Below are 19,910 nucleotides of genomic sequence, written 5' to 3'. Positions count from 1 at the left end.
GTGGTATCAAGGGGACGGAGCACTGCAATTAAGGTGCGCAAGCGGCAATGCCATGTGGTATTTTTCTTTTTTGCATTTCGAGGGCATCTGCAGGAAGCGGAAAACACTAACACTTAATAGATAGAAAGTTAGAATGGTTCTAACCGGACGTTATGCAAACCGATCTAAAACTTGTTAATTAGAATTTTTGCCAGATTCCCTGCTTTAAAAGTTGGTTAACTAATTTTGCCTGATTAAGCATTTAAGAAGAACACAAAAAATAGTACGACTTACTCCACGCAATGGTAGCAACATGAATTTGGTCGTGTCGTCATATTATACGTCGGCGTATTTTCAAACTCTGGCTTGAGTTATCTGGGACACCTTCTATAAGGGCTTATATCGGCCCCAAGAAAAATGCCTTCCCAGCATTGCAACTGCGTTTAAAGGTGAAGCCGCCATTAAGAAGATCTGCGTAAGCTTGGTCTTTGTAAGCTGGCTTTCTCGCATTCTATGTTGCAGTAATTATGAGCAACAGGAATGTAATGACTAGAGAACGGATTTTAGGAAAACGCCTATTTTGTTCCTTGCGCTCCTATCGCGTCACTTTGATATACGATCATGAATTAGAGGTTAAGAAGGGCTTTTATGGTGTTTTCACAGTGTCTATAAATGCATATTTTTGGCGTTTGCGCCTAATAGCCCATAAATGCCTTTTTTTTAGATTCGGCGCCTATATGGACACTATGTAACCTCAAATTTTGCTTCCGAGTGCAGTTTGAGACACTTATTCATGTTACCGCGCAACATCCACTCTACGGAACTGCATGGGGTTCAACCTAGTCCTATTTCAAACTTCCGGAAAAGAACCACTAGCAGCAGTGAAATGGGACGCTCTGGCGACCATACGCTGCCACGCTGACATGGCGCGAGTGGTTGGCGAATGGGAATCCGTGGAGAGCTGTAAGGGGGAAATGAAATAAAGAACATAAGAAAGAGTGCACGCGGCATTTGTTTCCATTATTTATTCTTAAGGTGTTGAGCGACAGGGGAGAAATTGACCCTATGCGATTAGACCCGGCCAACACGAGGCATCCCTCCCTTCTGGTCTTTGAGCTGTCTGCCTATCTGCTCCTGTGCTGCCCTTATCTTCCACGCCGAAAAGAACGAGATCCAGGAGTGTGTTGATTCGACAGTGGACACTTGACTCACCATGCTAGAAAAAAATAGGAGGCCGTATTCTGCGAGCCGTGCAAGAAAAAAGAGAACTGCACGGTCATGTTTAACTGTTGGCACTTTTGTGCCATCATAAAGACTATTTTTTTTTTTTTTGCTCTCGTAGACACAGGTCGCGCACGTCTTGGTTTGAAATTATTACCATTTACTTGTGCCCATATTTACTATGCTGGCCCAAAACGTTGTTTTTCCTGCCCATTCTTGGCGCCTAAAACGCTCTTTTTTAATGCCCGAAAATCTGGCCTCTAGTAATGACCCCCGATGGTGTGACACACCGCGTTCGTGTGTGCGCGTGCGTGCGTGTGTGTGTGTGTGCGTGTCCGTGTGTCCGTGTGTGTGTGTGTCCGTGTGTGTGTTTGTGTGTGTGTGTGTGTGTGTGTGTGTGTGTGTGTGTGTGTGTGTGTGTGTGTGTGTGTGTGTGCGTGGTGTGTGTGTGTGCGTGTGTGTGTGTGTGTCTTTCGTCGCGATTACAGCTACAACCACCCGCTCAATACAGTCAACTGTGTATTTACCTTTCATCAAAATGATGTGTCACCTGTTTCTTGTGCTATACACAGTTTCACCGGTCATCCACCTTCACGTAGAGGAATGGCTCATGGAGTTTTAAAGAAAATGCTGCGATGAGACAATGTTTGTCTTCTCGCATGTGCATTTCTAAGAAAAGCATGCGAGCACATCATGGTAGTGCAATGCAAGACGAGAGAAAACAATACACACTTTCGGCGAATATACACGACACGCATACCCAACCTACAAGAGCGCATTATTAACAACTCATTTAAGCGTCTACCCTCTGTTCATCTATCTCATACATCAAGAGAGGGAACGAGGAATGCTACACGTGGTGACGACGACCGAAAGGAGTAGCGAAAAGTGATGTGCGCTATATCATAATACTGCCACGCGCGCTTCTTTTTGTCATTTTTATGTACCTAGTCCGTTGCAGGCGTAGCCACAGCCTTGCGCAAGCCGCGCCCTAATGTCTGGGAACCTTCCAGACATGGGCGTAGGCAGGGGGGTGCAAAAGGGGCACTTGCCCCCCTCAAGCCACACCGGCACTTGCCCCCCGCCCAAGCTATGCCAGCTCTCTCCCCCCCCCCTCCCCTCCCCCAGCCGCGATGCAACACGGGGTTGCACCCCCCAAGGCAAAATTCTGCCGACGCCCATGCTTCCAGATTATCTTGAAATCTTCTTATTGGCTTTTGAGCGGGCAAACTCGAACAGTTGAGATTATTCTCGAACTAACGCGGCCACCAGCGATAAGGCTCGAATGTTCGATGCCGCATTTATAAATGCCGACACGCCTTTCCACGGGTCAGATTACCGACGCAGATGCCACGTGGTCGTGACGGTGAAGAAGACTCCATCAGAACTCGGAAATGTGTAACTCTTTATTTGGACGAACTTGTGGCCGGGAAACGGAAAGCTAAACTGCAAGGCACGCAGCATCGGTCGTCGATAATCTGGCCCGCGGCAAGACGTGTCGGCAAGACGTGTCGACTAGAGTCACTGTATATGCTACCTAAAGGTAGCATATACAGTAACTCTAGTGTCGACAACTCGATGCACATTGACACATATTGTTGAAAATCAGTTCTGCGGAACCCCGCAAGGTGGCGGAAGGGTCATGAGAGATAGTTTATTTGTTTGTTTGTTTGTTTTTTTTTTTTTGCTTCAGCACTATGGCACATACCCACTCCGGGGGATTGGCCATGAAATCATAGTTTAAAATTTAGACGTTAATTTGAACAATGTTGAATCATAAAAAAAGTTTAATGAAGAGGAAATGTTAGGTATTATATCAAATAAATACTGCAATTGCACTACTATACGATTTCGCTAGTAATGCGAATAATAATGCTGTTGGAAATGGGGTCTGTCCATTCTTTCATTCTCGTATTTTCTACTCTCTTTGTTTAGCAGGACATCTTGCTTGATCCTACGAGTCTTTTCATCTGTGGTTTATAGTCCGCAGTGGACATGAGTCGTGGCAAAAGCTGGGTCGTCCCGATCATAATGACATAATGATTTTTGATCATTTACGAGGTTATGCAACATGGCCTAGGCTAAAGCTGGTATTGATTAGAAATACCTCTTCATCCCAACTGACTCTGTAACCTGTATTAGCACTTAAAAATTTTCAGACTATATGATCCGCCCGACTCTTACCAATCCCCCTGAGTGGGTAGGTGCCAATCAACCCAGGAGCGTCATCATCATCATCATCATGATCCCTTATGAAAGCCGCTGCTCAGGCCACCCAATGTAATGTCACACCTGGAAGGTGGTCATACAAGTCAAAGGGGCCGCTGCTCGGCCGTGTAGTGCCAGTGGGAGAAGAGCTGATCCGCCAAGATGCTGCTGCCCATCGACTCGTACCGCCAGCCATGGGAAAGTGACGAAAACTGGGAACTTCGGCGAGAGTTCATCACGGCCAACGACGGCATGATCGAGGAGGTGATGCCAATGCTTGCTGTGTTGAAGCGGCTGCATAAAATCACATGGGATCAATAATTAAGTACTCCTTCGCATGAGCTAGAGGTGAGGGAGAGCGTGAGTGGGCGTTGGTCAGTGCTGGCAAGCGTGAGCATACGCGAATGTCGGCAAGTGAGTGTGCCCGTATGTACATGCCCAACCATGGATGTTAGGTCAAAGGCTTTCGAAACGACGCCTCACAAGTAGTTGGCTCCTGCAATGTGTGTGTTGCGTACGTATAGTGTCGTGAATAGAAAAGCGTCTCAACGGCACGATCTCTCTGCGGAACGACGTTCGTCCTTCCTTACTCCGTCGGTAGGGGCTCCTAAATGTTATTCTTAAAAGGGCCCGGGCGGCAACTCTTTTAAATGCGAAGCATTTCTTACCGAACCCTAGGCACTTTGAGCGTTTCTGTCTGCGTATCTATATCAATCTATCTAGCCGCCTACGTCTGGGTGCTCTCGTGATCGCCTCCTTAACTTGGTGTCCACCAAAATTGACATGGGAGGGTAAGATGATTTGACGAATATAACTGTCGGGTCATGACGTGAATAACGTGAAAATCCTGTCGCGCATACGTCGTCAAAGCCTTTCCTCCAGACACGTGTAGCACGTACCCGTTTACCACGGACCTTGGTATACGAATATGCGCCACAGGTTATTAACAGTTTATATCTACCAGTTTATTTTAGCATTGCTTGGGCATGCGCAGATGAGTTTTCGTGCCTTTCTTTTTCGCCGTTGTGCGCCTTTTCAGTTGTTGGTCAGCGTTTGTGGTGTCTTGACGTCTCTCTTGTGTCTGTGTTTGCACCGCCCTGTCTCTTTCACATAAATACTTACCAACTAGCTCAGCTCTCTGTTATTTTAAGATTATTTCTCGGTCAGCTAGAAATCGCTCGCTCTCCTCTCGACAAATAATGACATAAGCCCAAATGACCGCACCATAAGCCCGAGGTCCACGGCCATTGGATGATTTGAGCATTGTGAGCTGCATAATCACCGCTGCCGCCGCGGGATCACACTGAAAGTAAGCCACGCGTTCGAAAAAAAAAAAAGAAAGGAAAGGGCTCAAGGTCATGACTTGCCCTGACGAACGATCGTTAATTCTTGCCCCCTTGTCATCCTTACCCCTGCGTATTCTCAGCGCGTTAGCTGGTACCGAAAGGAGAGAGAATGCACTTAAAGCGTGCGACATACTCCTGTAACTCTGCTCGTACTTCACAGATTCTAAATGTTTTTGCGGCAGTTGATTCGTGAGGCAGCAAACTCATTTAATAAAGCCATTGAATGATTACTTGAAAAATGTTGCAAGGGCCCCTTTAAGTTACCTTCACAGAGATATGTCCAGAGGTAGCACACTCGAGAGTGCGTCATGACCACTTCAAACAAGCCATACCTTTTTTTTTTTTTTTCGCAGGTTGCGTTGATCAGCCTGTCGCAGGTGTTCGTCAACATGCTCCTAAAAGGTTGCAGTTACAGTGTCGAAGCATGCTCTCAGGTTAACGTATTGACCAAGAACGTCGAGAGGCTTCCGGAGCTGCTCGCCAAGCGCCGGGAGACCAGAAGCATCCTGTATAGAAAGAAACCGAAGCCAAACCCCACGAACAAGAAGCCGCGGTTTCCGCCGCTGGTGCTGCGGCCAAGAGCGCGGCTGTGATGGCGTTGCACGCCGAAGCTGGCGCTTTGCAGAGACGAAATATAAATCGAGCCTATTCTCCTATCTTCAAGAAGGAAAGAAGAACGTCCGTTCAAGTCGCTCAAGCACCGAGTCAAGTTTCGACTTGGGATACCCACATTGTGCTCGATATCCTATGCGGGTGATGGCCCAGACAAAATTAAACGATCCCTTCTTTTTGAGAGAGTAGCCTTCTGCTTTGTATTACGAGCATGGCTAACTTCGATGATCATTCGGATCGTGGAATTTAGAAGTTGGCTAGCTGCTATAAAGAAAGACTATGCTCAATGCATAGCGGCTGGCTGTGAAGAATAAAAGATATAGAAAAGCTTATTGTTGAAAATTCGCTATATGCCCAGCAGGGCTGGGCAACTATGCTTTGCAATAGTATAGAGGTACTATACGAGACACCGAGACGATAAGTATTTGCGATACAGATACCAGATACTAGCATAATTAAGGTATCCGATGCGATATTTGCCATTTACATCGTAAAATACTTCGATACATTTGCGAATTGCTCAATGCAGTTCCGCTGTCGGGGCCGTTTCAAGTTGCCAGTTATCTCTAAAATTATATCGAACATTCTTAAAATATTCCTCTAGAAACAAGAACGCTGACAGAGAGACAACGATAAGTGAACTCTACTGTCGCGCTCGTTTCTGTCCTGATGGTTGTCTGGCGAAAGAAGAAACTGAGAACAGCCACAGAGTAGCCTGATTTCTCGCATTCTTGAAGTCCTTTCCCATGGGAAGTCGTCCAATAATTTAGAATAACCTCTACTAGTGTGTGAGCATCCTTCGGTGTTCCAACGGCAACTGATATCTTTGCGCACTAGTGTACGCGGTCGGGATGATTTCGCAAGATCGACGCAGGTACGCTGTGCAATTGGTAATTTTAACAGCCGAGCTGTTTATGGCGACGTGAACAGCTCGTGAAACACACAAGACGAGTAACCGGAGCTGTTTATGCCAGCCGTTGGTTGTAATCCGTCAATATAAAACTACCGTCATCATGAATCGGCACTATAGTCGGGTACAACTTTAGAAGGCAGCGGCATTTCCTCCTCAAAGGCGGATGAACACAAGCCTGCACCAATGGCGCGCGCCTCGGGACTGACGTCATGAGCGGGGACGGCCGGTGGCTCCGCCTTCGAGAACATCGGCGCGTGCATGAGCGGGACTATTTCTTTAGTCGCGGAGGCGATCGGCTGCCGCGCTTCGGTCGTCTGGGCGGGTCCTCTCCGGCGTCGTCCTCTTCTTCGTCTTCTGCTTCGCTCCGAGAGCACGTGCGCCGATTTTTCTCCGGTGTGGGGTGGAATACCTCTAACCGGTGAAAGAGAAAGAAAGAGACAGAAAGAAAGGCAGAAAAGTTCTTGGCGAGGCAGGATCCTAGCCCGCGTACCCACGATCCAAAGGCGACCCTCGTAACCTCTCGTCCACACACACACAAAAGATAACGCGTAATCCGAAGGTTGCAGGTTCGCTCCCTGCCGGTGACAAGTTGTCTTTTCGTCCACTTTACTTTCTTCACATCTATACCACAATTACTGCAATATACTTAAAACAGTGCCATTAACGTCCCCTACACCTTCCTTGGCTTCATTATCTGCGGGTTTTCATTAGCGTTGTGTCAAACAAAGAAACGGGACCTCAAAATTCTCTTCCTTAATTTATCTGAGACATGTATCTTTGATACTGCCCAGCACTGATGGATATACTGCTTCACCGCACTTAAAACGCGCTCCACGAGTTTTGATTACGACGTGGCAAGCTATTACCAGCTCCGGACTCGAAGCACAACTATGGGCAGTCCAACGGGCCCGCGACGCAGCAGAGAGACTTGGTCTTTCTGTTCCGACGTGGGAGCGGCCCGCAACGTGCTAGGGCGCGTTCCGAGGGACCGAAATAAAGTTTATTCATCCATCCATGGCGCTGCTAAAGCGTTACGCCTAAAACATGGCGCTTATATGGCTCGTGAAACTCGCAAATTCATTCCGGCGCATGCAGTCCGCAAAACCAATGCCTTGGATGTCCGACTCCTCGATGCATACAGTGCCGTCGCTGGTGTAGACAGACTGGAACACCACCTATTCAACGCTTGGTGGTTTAGATTCGGCGCCTGAGCCGGTGGAGAATTTAATGTATAGTGATAACGCCGCCACTGTTGTGTACCGGGGTGGAGTCGGCTTATCGTGTACTCTCATGCGGCAAAAGTAATTTTTCTTTGAATACGTAGTCCACGATGCTCATTGGCGCCCAGCAGCAGTCGCCTTGTGCGCTGAGTCGTGCAATGTATTTCCATCTCTGCGCATATATGGAACAGTGTTTGTTTCTTAACTGCAACAGTTATCCGAAGTGTTTAGCGCAGAATTATGAAGACGGGACAAGAAGGGAGAACACGTACACAGGCGCTAACTTTCAACAAATGATTTATTTGAATCCCGATCACACATCTTTATACACTTGAGAAAAATCACGCATGCGCAGGTACTGTACCGTCGAGGAACACCAGTTCCTTGCTAGTCAGCGATAGTGACGGGGTGCTAACACAATCTTCGCCAAGCCTATGAATAGTTGCTGATTCGATTATTAAACGAGTAGTTTCGTCAAGGTGCCTGCGGACAATGAAACATTTATCAAAATGTTTCATAATTCATATGAAACATTTTGCTTCATAATTCTGCGCTAAACACTTCAGATATGTCGTACCAACAAGGCCAAAAGTCAGCCCTTGCAACAGTTATGTTTCACAAAAAATTATTCGCAAGCACGCAATTACAAGAAAGATGTAGCCAAGAATACCGGTTGATAATAATGCTAACACAATTTTTATCAGATCTAATACCTCTGCGATTCTCTAAAAATTGCACTATTGCGCGCGCAGCAATCTTGAAAATTTCCTGTTGACCATGTGCCCAAAATTGTTGATGGATGGAGGCCGTTTATCCAAACAATGTAGTTTTTGGAAACGTCTCTTGGTTTCTTATGAGCAGCATCATAATATTTATAGTGCAGAAGAAGGTGCTGTACGCCTTCTTCAGCTTCTTCACATGAGCATGTAGCACTGTTAGTTTTTCTTATTTTATGCAGGAAGGACTTCGTATAGGGCGTTATTATTGTATTCCCAGTATAATTCAATTTAATCTGCATCGTTCATTTCCTTGCACAAGCCACATGAAATTTGTCAGTTATCAAAAAATTTCGAACTGAAATTTAACCTTTATATTCATTCAGCTTTGTCCACGCGTGTCAAGACTGATGAACCCCTTAGTGGGAATGAGCCTCTTGTTCATAAGGCAACAACAATGATAAGAGAACAGAACAGACCGTTATTCCTGAAAATAGCTCGTTCTTTCTTAACGGCAACTGGAAATACGAAGTGCGGACAGCTAGTGCATCATCGGTCGTACTTGAAGGAAACGTATAATGAACAATTAAATCTCATTGTACAAGAATATGAAATGGCCAAAGAGAAAAACCGTGGGAGCCGCTCGAAGAACAAAAGAAGCAACAGTGAATAAGTTTTAAATGACACAGTACTTTAAGCAAAATATTGACTTCGTCTTGCAAACTGGGTATCACATATCTCTTAAGCTTTGAGTTTTTGTTCATTTTTTTATTATTAACCCATGTTCTCAAGGATTTCACGCAGTACATACTATGCCTATAACTTGTCCCACCTTTTCTTCCACAAATATTTTACGTGCAGTTTTAATAAGCTTCATTTGATATAGAAGCGCCTATCCAATGTGTTCCCTCTTTCATTTGTGGAGTTTTTGTTTTGTTTTGTTTTGTGAAGCTTGGAAGTATTTTGTAAGTTATTAAGAATGCATACAAACTCACCCTACTTTCACTATTCCTTTTATATGGCAGAAAATTATTGATTACTAGCGGATAAATTTAAGACAAACATTCTACTTACCTAATTTCGCGCTAGAACATCCTACATTTCTAGAAGTCAGCATAAGATTCGGCACCCCTGCCCGAGTTTCCAAATTCATGAATATCAGGAGGCTGGTGTTCTAGTTTTATGACACCGTGGCGACATTATCAAGTTGCCTGTTTCTTTCTCGCTCGCCAAAGCTCCACACGCGGTTACGCCGGCCGGGCTTACCAACGCAGAAGCGCGCCGCTTACAATTGTCGCCACTCCTGTTGAGGTGTTCCTTTTATTACAAATGCTCTCTACAACCGATCACTGATGGCAAACTTTGATTGGTCCATCAAGCCACGTGCACGCCGTATTTTCTGAAGTGTTTCCTAGGGCCTTTGTTTTATTGACATATCGTTTGTTGCCATGATTGTTTCATATACCTAACTTTTGTTAACATTAACATTTAATGCACTAATTGCGCACTACAGATAGTCAACCGAATCAATCTAAAGCACTTATCCTCACCGCAAAAGCGTAACAGAGCACATATTTACTCGCACAGAATTCGCTGCTTTTCAAATGACGTCCTTGACTGCAAAGCGTGCAGCGATCGTTTTAGCGTTGCAGAGGAGGACTTCCATTACCCGTAATGACGTACGACGTTATTTACAATCGCGAATCGATTGACGCCCCAGGCGCAGATATAATGTTGTTATTTACGTAGCCATGATTTGAGGTCGCAGTAACAAATTTCACCTAGGCAACAAAATGATCGATTTGAGAAGTAACAGACCCCCGACCCCCCCCCCCCAGCCCTGTCCACTTACTCACCACGTCTTCGAATTCTATCGCTGTTGCGTCTATACGTGACTTGCACGTGAAAACGTGATAAACCGAGCTGTGGGATCGTTTTCTTCAGAGTAATCAGTCGACATATATCGTATGAACACTCTCTTTCTACCGAAACCTAAGCACGAACAGCCGACATGTGATCTACAAGAGACATCATCAAGCTTTTGTAGAGGGGCTATAACGTTTCGCCGTTACTACTGAATGAGACCATTATTACTAACGGTCACATTTGACGCATTATAACTTGGTAACAACTCCAATAAGGCAACGTTTTTTTTTTTCTTTACGTATAAATGTAGAGAACCTTCTTGATTTCAATCAGAGAGATATTTTTTAATTAAAGATAGCCTTTTTGAGAAAACATTTCTCAAACTTCGGCGTTTTGGGTAAGCCACGTACGTTTCAGCGCAATTTTGAAGTATTATAGTCAGCGCGAAAACCATGAAAATTGTTGTTAAAGGACATGCAGATATCGAAGTAAATATGTACCGGGTATTATCCTACGTTCAACTTGTACACATCAATGAATTCCTGAAATATACAAGTATTTTGTGCCGTTTACCATGTTTCTGATTTTTTTTTAAATGCGAAGCATTTCTTAGTGAACTTCTGCGACTTTGAGCGTATCTATCTATCTATCTATCTGTCTATCTATCTAGCTATCTATCTATCTATCTATCTATCTTCTATCTATCTATCTATCTATCTATCTAATCTATCTATCTATCTATCTAGCCGCCTACGACTTTGTGCTCTCCTGGTCGCTTGGTTATCGAATGTACACCAAAATTGGTAGGGCGTAACATGACAGTATGAAGAGCATAAATATCAAGTCATAACATGAAAATCATGAACGCATGTCATGTACAGGATGATTGACATGCCATGCTCATGGTGCGCTGGCGGCCGTTTCGCTAGCTTGATATACACCAAAATTGGTATCTTGGCGACGTGACCTGTGTGATGAACATAAATGACCGAGTTAACATGAAAATCATGACACGCATGTCATGTACAGCATGACTGACGTGCCACGCTCATGGTGTGCTGGCGGCCGTTTCGCTAGCTTGACCTACCCCGAAATTGGTATTGCGTGACGTGACTGTGCAACGAACATAAATAACACGAGTTAACATGAAAATCATGACACGCATGTCCATGTACAGCATGCTACGTGCCACGCTCATGGTGCGCTGGCGGCCGTTTCGCTAGCTTGATATACACCAAAATTGGTATCTTGCGACGTGACTGTGTGATTGAACATAAAGACACGAGTTAAACATGAAATCATGACACGCATGGTCATGTACAGCATGACTGACGTGCCACGCTCATGGTGTGCTGGCGGCCGTTTCGCTAGCTTGACCTACCCCGAAATTGGTATTGGCGTGACGTGACTGTGCAACGAACATAAATAACCGATTTAACATGAAAAATCATGACACGCATGTCATGTACAGCATGACTACGTGCCACGCTCATGGTGCGCTGGCGGCCGTTTCGCTAGCTTGATATACACCACGATTGGTATCTTCCGACGTGACTGTGTGACGAATATAAATAACATGACTTAACATGAAAATCATGACACGCATGTCATGTACAGCATGACTTACGTGCCACGCTCATGGGGCGCTGGCGGCCGTTTCGCTAGCTTGATCTACCCCGGAATTGGTATTGCGCGACGTGACTGTGACGAACATAAAAACACAAGTTAACATGAAAATCATGACACGCATGTCATGTACAGCATGACTACGTGCCACGCTCATGGTGCGCTGGCGGCCGTTTCGCTAGCTTGATATACACCACGATTGGTATCTTCCGACGTGACTGTGTGACGAATATAAATAACATGACTTAACATGAAAATCATGACACGCATGTCATGTACAGCATGACTTACGTGCCACGCTCATGGTGCACTGGCGGCCGTTTCGCTAGCTTGATATAAGCCAAAATTAGTATCTTACGACGCGACTGTGTGACGAACATAAATAACACGAGTTAACATGAAAATCATGACACGCATGCCATGTACAGCATGATTACGTGCCACGCTCATGGGGCGCTGGCGGCCGTTTCGCTAGCTTGATATACACCAAAATTGCTATCTTGCGACGTGACTGTGTGGAGAACATAAATAACACGAGTTAACATGAAAGTCATGACACATGTGTCATGTACAGCATGACTTACGCGCCACGCTTATGGTGCGCTGGCGGCCGTTTCGCTAGCTTGATCTACCCCGAAGTTGGTATTGCGCGACGTTACTGTGTGGAAGACATAAAATATAGGAGTTAACATGAAAACCATGACACGCATTTTCTTTAGTGACATACAAGACGATGTATGCAGCTCTTTGCTGGCTGCTTCGCATTACATCGATTCCCACAATGCGTGGGATCTGCCGGCTTTTTTCCTGAGAAGACCCTCGACTGCCAAGGGAAATAAAATACTCATGAGATTGCATTTCACGCGTTATTTGATGGGAATAAATATTGCGACCAAGAAGTGCACCGTTTCTTCGCTAGGTGGGCTCAATTTTCACACACTGCGAAATTAGCGGAACAGTGTTATTTATTTATTTATTTATTTATTTATTTATTTATTTATTTATTTATTTATTTATTCATTTATTGACAAATACCTTACAGGCCTCGCAGAGACATTGTGTAAGGTGGGTCATATACAAATCTAAGAACAAAATTCTGGTTAATATCAAAAAAAAGGCAAGTACACAAAAGTCAGAACAATGTAAGGTAACATCAAGAACAATGGCAAGTACAGCAAAATATGTGTAAGTACAAAGCTAGTTATTTGTACATAAGATTATAAACTCAAATAAAACTTGTGGGCAAACTCTGTATATTTTTTAAGGGAAGAAATTTTCTTTCGCAAGACTATAACTCTGAAGTCGTTGTTTTGGATATAAAGCTTGCGTCTAGAGTAAATTTCATCAAGATCGGGAATGTGACCGGGACCTCGCGCTTGTTCTTAAAGACACACTCTACTACCAGATTAGAATAACAGAGAGCTGAGCTAGTTGGTAAGTATTCTTTTTAGAATGAATACCAGATTAGTCCACGAAAAATATATCAGCGATGAGTAACTCTGAACAGTCACCAATTTCTGCGTGCGCCTAGAAATAAATGTTAAGAAAAGTAAACAGCTCTGTAAAGAAACAGCTTCCCCATTGCACGTAAGCTAGCGCGGTAATATTGTTTCCCTACAGATGTTACACGCACACATGTGCTCACACGAACGTACAAACATGCATGCATATATTTCTCGTGAACACAGAGGGGCGTGTCAGCTAAGGGGGGGGGGGTCTCCTTTTCTCACAATTTCGTTCACGTCGCCCCCTGCCCTCGTTGCCGCATACCTCAGCATTTTCTTTTATACACGTGTTATAATGTTCGAATGAACCTTTTGTAAACAAACTTTCGAAATTTGATACCACAGCAATGACAGATTTATTCTTGGTAGCCCACCCAATGCACAGTTAGTCCGGCTTGACTCCACAGATGAGGAATTATAACGTATAGAAGCAGCAGCAAAAAAAAAAAAAAACGATAAGCACAAAACCGGCTAAATGTAAACTCTGCATAGCGAGGGCCGGAACGCGTACACTAAAATACTAGCAGGGCAAGGTTATTAGCAATTTACAGTAAAGGTATTAGAAAACTTCTACTCGGAATGGTACCGTTCACAGATAATTCATTCATCCTAAAATGAAATCAATTTAGCATATGACACTGAAGTTCCATATGTAATTACAGGTAAAAGGTTAGAAAATCCATCACAAATATAACCCCACTACAATATGGTTTCACAAATAAATCAACAGAGCTTGCCCTTCTTGCAGGAAAAGAATACATAGTCGAAAACTTAGAAAATCGCTACCTAGTTTTAGGTTTGTTTCTAGATTCCACCAAGGGCTTTCGATAGCCTTATCAATCTGATTCTTCTCCAGAAGCCTCATGATTATGGTATTAGGGCTAATGCTCATTCCTTAGTATCATCTTACCTAGGACACCGCTCACAGTATGTAGAAATTAATTGACAGTTAAGGCAAGTTAATTTACCTGTACCTCAAGGAAGCATCCCAGGTCTATTTTTATTTCTTTTATACATCAATTGTATCGTCACTGTTCACAACACGGTTAAGTATACGTCATTTACGCTGACAACACGAGCATTTTCTTCTCTGGTCGCTCCGCTGTTGGTTTAGCAATTGCTAACATTACCCTAGATTTAATTCAGATATGGCCCCTGCAAAAACACCTGGGTTTAAATATCGGCAAAACGAAAGCATTGATGTTTCATCCGCGTCATAAAGTCTCCCACGTATCCATTATTTATGAATGTCCCATCGGTTGAATACGTTCAATCCTTTAAAACTCTGGGCATCTATTTTTCCGCGAACATGTCATGGGATGCACACGTTGATTTCTCGGTTGGAAAGCTTTCACGCAACATTGGGTTCTTGCAGCGGAACAGTGCAGCGTTTCCGGTTACCGTAGATCCTACCTTTACAACTCTATATTCGCTTGCACTCAGGCGTTCTTGTACGGGGCACAACCACAACTGTTAATATAAGAGGCTGCATCTTCTTACTGCAAAAACGAATTATTGTAACGAACTTGTAAGATATACCCTATTTGTCTCACACGGCTGAATTTTTTTGAAAAACTACACATAGTTATAGGTCCGTTACTTTATGAACGTACGGTTTTCCGCTTCTAGAAGTCGTGTGTAAAAAAAAGCAAGACAGCGCATTGCAGAACCTTCGAAATCTTAAGATCAACGTAGTCACATATAACACGTATTTCAGAACACTGGGAAGTAACACGAAATCGTACTAGCAATGGGAGACAAATACCCCGATGCCAGCTACCTTCATTGTTAAACTACTTAAAACAAAAAATTATATTGACATTGAAAGTTTATCTTTGCGAGATATTCGGGACATATTATGCCTTATTTTGCCTTAAGCTTATTAATACCGTTAACTTGTTTCATCTTTTTAAAACTGTTTAACGCAAATAAGCCTTCTTTTTAATCCACTGTTGTAGAATCTACCGCCGACGTGAAACATTTTTTATATTTTATCTTGTGTGCCTCGTTTGCATGTGCGCGCGCGTGTGTGTTAGCGACAGTAGCGTATCCAGACATTTTTTTCGGGGGGGGGGGGGGGGGGGAGGGTTAGGTATACTTTATGCATGTTCGTGCGAGTGTTTGCATGTGTGTGTGTTATATGCCTATCAAAAATTGAGGAATTTCGGGGGCGAAAGCTTTGAACCCCCCCCCCCCCCCCTGGCTACGCTGCTGGTTAGCGATGTACCATCGGCGTCAAATGAAACCCGAACAGCGTCAAGCCTTCGCAAATGGTATAGTGGGCACCGTCCTGTCATCACCATTGACAGGCACGCGCATCCGGTTTTACAGCACTGCACATGTGGCGCCTTATACGTCCGGAAACAGTCACGTAGTCAAGCTACTCAATGTATCCGCAACATTTTTGTGACTGCTCCTTTCTTTCATTGTTCAGTGAAAGATAAAGCCTTGAATTAAATTGAATTAAGTGCACTTCGAAAGATGTCGGTTAATTATTGTTATTCCACAGTCTCCCATTGTGGCGTGTCCTAAGACTTTCACACTGAATTACTTCAGCGCGATTTCGCTCCAATTTTTATATCCTGCAACCTTACGTTAACACAGCTCCGATGTCTTTTGCGTGGCAGTTCGTCGACTCACACTAGCACGGGCAACACGATGAGCTTGAAGGGCCTACTGGGCCTACGTCCGAAAATGGCTGCGATGCGGTTCATCGTCTCTTCCAACTTGCTCTCAAGCTACCACCAATCTCAGATGCGTAATATTAGGTGTTACCGGCTCGGAGCATCCCATAGCCAATAACGGCTTGGCAACCGGAGTCATCCTCATCGTGGATCAACGTTTCTAACGTTGATACTGATTGGTTTCGGCGGCGCAATCGGAGGATTCGCGACAAGAGCGGGCATCAGCTTCACAAACGAAACCTGACGCGGTTTCGATTTCAACGCAACCAGCGGCTTCGGCTCCAGCTTCGGCCGAGGCTTTGGCATTGTTGCCAGCAGCGCGGCTGTTGACTGTGGAAGCGGCCATTACCACGCCGCTTGCTGCTACCTGATTTTTACAGATTTTGCTACGTTGACATTATTTAGTCGCCTACCTCCCGTTTGTTTCAGCCGCGTTAATTTTTGCGTCTTCGCTTGAGTCTGCCTAATGAGTAGTCACATAACGATCGAGTGAGCCGGCGTGACGTCGTATTCATCGTGTGACTGGTTCACAACACCTAGTCCGGCATCGTGTCCTAGACATCGTAGTCGTCAAAGATGCAGCGACCCATCGACGAATACCGTCAGCCCTGGGAGAGCAACGAGCACTGGGAGTTGCGGCGCGAGTTTATCGTCGCCAACCAGGGTCGATTCAGCGAGAACCGGGTGCTGTGCCTGGCGCAGGCGTTCGCCAACGTCGAGCTTCTCGGGTGCACTTACCCGGCCCCGGTGATGGCTCAGGTGAACGAGCTGGCCAAGAACGTCTCCTCCCTGTCGGTGGTGCAGGAGAAGCGGCGCGAAAACAGCCGCGTCCTCTTCGTCAAGGGCGAAGACGACGACGCCAAGAGGAGGAAGAGTTCGTCCCTGGGCACCTACACCCGCGCACCCCGGTACGATGACCAGTCCCGGATGAGAGCCGCGTCTTTCTTCCAGCGCTAAGAACACCCAGACTTCACTACGTGCGCGTTCTGAGAAGGCAACAACGCCGCCGTTCATTGTATAGCACCAAGCTGGTGACTCGAGTTCACGATTGTGACTTGCTGCTCAGTTGCACGCATGACTGTTTCGCGAGAAGGGCCAGCCCGTAAAATTGTGAAATTGTTTTGTGTGCGACTTACAGTGGTGCCGAGACGCATTGATTTATATCGGGAGGCTTAAAATCCCTGTCTCGATGGCATGATCATAAAATTTAGCGTGATGCTGTGTAAAGTACGCATCTTTCTTGTTGATACGAGCGTGTACATCGTTTCGAGTTTTTGTACTTGGGCCATTGTACATAGTTCATACGGCGAATGTTGATCAGCGTGATCTTGCGTTTGACTGTGTGAATGCAGTAATTTCACCGCAGCATTTCCCTCTTTAAATATCTGTATATTTAGCAAAACAAAGAACGCAACACAGTCACCTTGAAAGCTTTAGATACCAAAATTTAACTTTGTCAAGAACTTCTAACAAACTTCAGAGTCAGTCGTGTTACGTAATCAATTTGGCTGCACTGGCTGAACTAGGTTAGGGAATGCAGATTTACGAACATTTAGTTTTAGCTTCCACAGTTGACAGCACTAAAGGCGTTGCAAAACCAACAGATGTAACAAGAGTGCATAGTTTTAATGCATTACTATTTCCACCCAATGCCATGTCATTACTGTGGCAGCCACTTTGATTTCTTTGTTTTGTGAGATAAACAGCACAGTGTTTCTTGCTTCACTGCGAAATACCCGGGATGTTGAGAAAAAAAGCAGCAGCTGAAGCTCCTATTCTGCCGTTTATAGACAAGTGCCAGTGAATATGCCAGCATTACACCATACTCACATAATTTCTTTCAACAATATTGAGAACCTTGACTTCTTTTGCAGATGCAACACTACCCATTATTACCTCAGCTAATGTGCTGTTCCCTCACTTCTTTGCTACGTTGCTTCAGAAAATTGAAGCAGTTGTGTTTCTCAATTGCTTGGCTTTTAAATTGGTGTTAAGTACATGCCATATATAAAAGGTTAATTTTTTTTCTTCAACAGATCCTGTGTAAACTTCGTAGTTCATGTTGCTTTAATATGAGAATACATTTTATTTGATATTCAGTGGTCGTTCTTCTTGAACATTTTTATTTAGTTAAAAATATACCTGCGCCGTACTCCCTTGCTGAATATTTTAAGCTCTCCTCATTTTTCAATTCCTTTGTTTCTACAATTCAGCTTCTTCATGGCCAAAATGAATGTGATCATTAAAATTTTCTTCAACACGGAATCGAGGTTTGGACTCGGTGAGATCAATTGTTGCTGCATTTGTGATGCCCGTACATGCAGAAAAGTTCTCTTAGCATTGCCAACAGCCTGGACCGTGCTTTTTCAGTGATCTCCTATGCTCAGTTTTTTGCTGCTTTTATATTACACTGATGACAGCCGGCTGACATTATGAATAATGCAGGTGGAGTGTCAGCTCTGACCGCTGACACTGCATGAAAAGTGATGTCATCTAAAAAGGCATCTTGATGAAATCGCAGTACTGATTTTCAATATTTAATTGTTCTAACTACTGGCCTTTTATTGTCAGAAACAACTGTCGGCTACCACGAAGCAACATCTCCATTAACTGTAATTTTGTTTTGCTGGTCCTTTTTCTTGCGAAAGTGTACTGGTCCACTGCAGTAGGAATGTTGTGATCTTAGCCAAATACTCGAACCAAGGGCGTGAGAATGAACAGAAAACTGGCCATTATTTTGACTTAAGTGGAACCAAGCGAGTAGTCCTTCATTTACATTATTGCATAGCTGTTAACCGAGTAATTACACAACAGAGCATCACTTCAGTGAGAGCCAGATTGAGCGATTGCTTTGATTCCGAGTTTGTTTAATGTGATGGCAGCATCATTCTGTCGCGAAGACCACCACCTCATTTTCACATGCCTGTTCGCTCAATGGCTATTGGTCAGGAACTCTGTGGCCATAGGTCATTTATTAGGAGGGAGAGATTTGGTTATGGGACAATGTCATAAATTAGTCATTTGAAAAAATGACATAATTAAAGGAGTACTGACATGATTTTGAAGTGCAGCAAAACGGACGTTTTTGATTTCCTTGGCATGTAGTGTTAACGCTCTCCCCTCACCGCATCCGGGAAACGCGTATAAATATTTAAGTTTGATTTTAAAGTTTTCATCTCCCAGCATCTGCAAGGAAGCTTCACCGCATGGAGAGCCCTATGACGTTTCAAGTCAGCTCACTTGGTTTGCGAAATCTGGGTTCTGCATGCAGCCTAAATCACAGAAATTGCTGTCACAGGCACTGGACGAAAGTTCACTCATCATGAACCACGTTCGACTGACAGCAAAGGACAGCAGGTGCATATTTCGTGGGTTGCAGTCTGCCCGTGACGTCATGGGCAGACTTGACACGTCACTATGAAGCCGCCCTCTCGAAACTGAAACCGAAACTGCTGGTTGAAAGAAGCGTATTAAAAATATATGCAATGCATCCCCAGGCACCACGACACTCTTTTTAGGGTTCTCGACACCCGTGCTTTCATTTAGAGCAACAACCCGAAAAATTTTAAAATTCATGTCAGTACTCCTTTAAAGTAGTTCTAGTCGCATAGTTATGCATTTCAGCAGTGTGGCGTTGGGATGCTCTGCAAACTCTGTTTGCTTACACCATTCCCAACATGCAGCGTTTGCTTAAATCAATATTTAGGCCACAGATCTTGATCAACTTGCAAGACTACTTACTTTTGAGGCCCGATGAGGGGCGTTTAGGTGCGGTCTGATAAATGGGCAACTCTCGCTTCAAAGCTTCTACAGTAACATGCGAGTGATATGACGCAGTGCTGCCTACAAAAGATCAGCAATATAATATTCGCTGCACCTCTGCAGTGCTGCAATATCGGGAGGGCATTGGTGGCTTAGAATCGTGCCGTGGCTACTTATAACTGCATAGCATTGTCACTGAGACGTCACCAATGGCATTAACGCCGATGCTGGCAACGTTTACCACCACCTTAG

General features: G+C 44.5%; 1 protein-coding gene across 1 annotated transcript; it reads left to right on the top strand.

Annotated features, from left to right (window-relative positions):
• The first annotated feature begins 16,240 nt into the window (after positions 1-16,240).
• On the top strand, positions 16,241-17,312 carry LOC119399793 (partner of xrn-2 protein 1). The gene has a single exon (XM_037666634.1). The coding sequence runs from the start codon at positions 16,473-16,475 to the stop codon at positions 16,851-16,853; it is 381 nt and encodes a 126-aa protein (XP_037522562.1). The 5' UTR covers positions 16,241-16,472; the 3' UTR covers positions 16,854-17,312.
• Positions 17,313-19,910: the final 2,598 nt, after the last annotated feature.

Source organism: Rhipicephalus sanguineus, chromosome 7 (assembly GCF_013339695.2).
Source record: "Rhipicephalus sanguineus isolate Rsan-2018 chromosome 7, BIME_Rsan_1.4, whole genome shotgun sequence".
Taxonomy (NCBI): Eukaryota; Metazoa; Arthropoda; class Arachnida; order Ixodida; family Ixodidae; genus Rhipicephalus; species Rhipicephalus sanguineus.
Note: the sequence above shows the minus strand (reverse complement) of the source record. Positions and strands in the feature narration are given on the sequence as shown.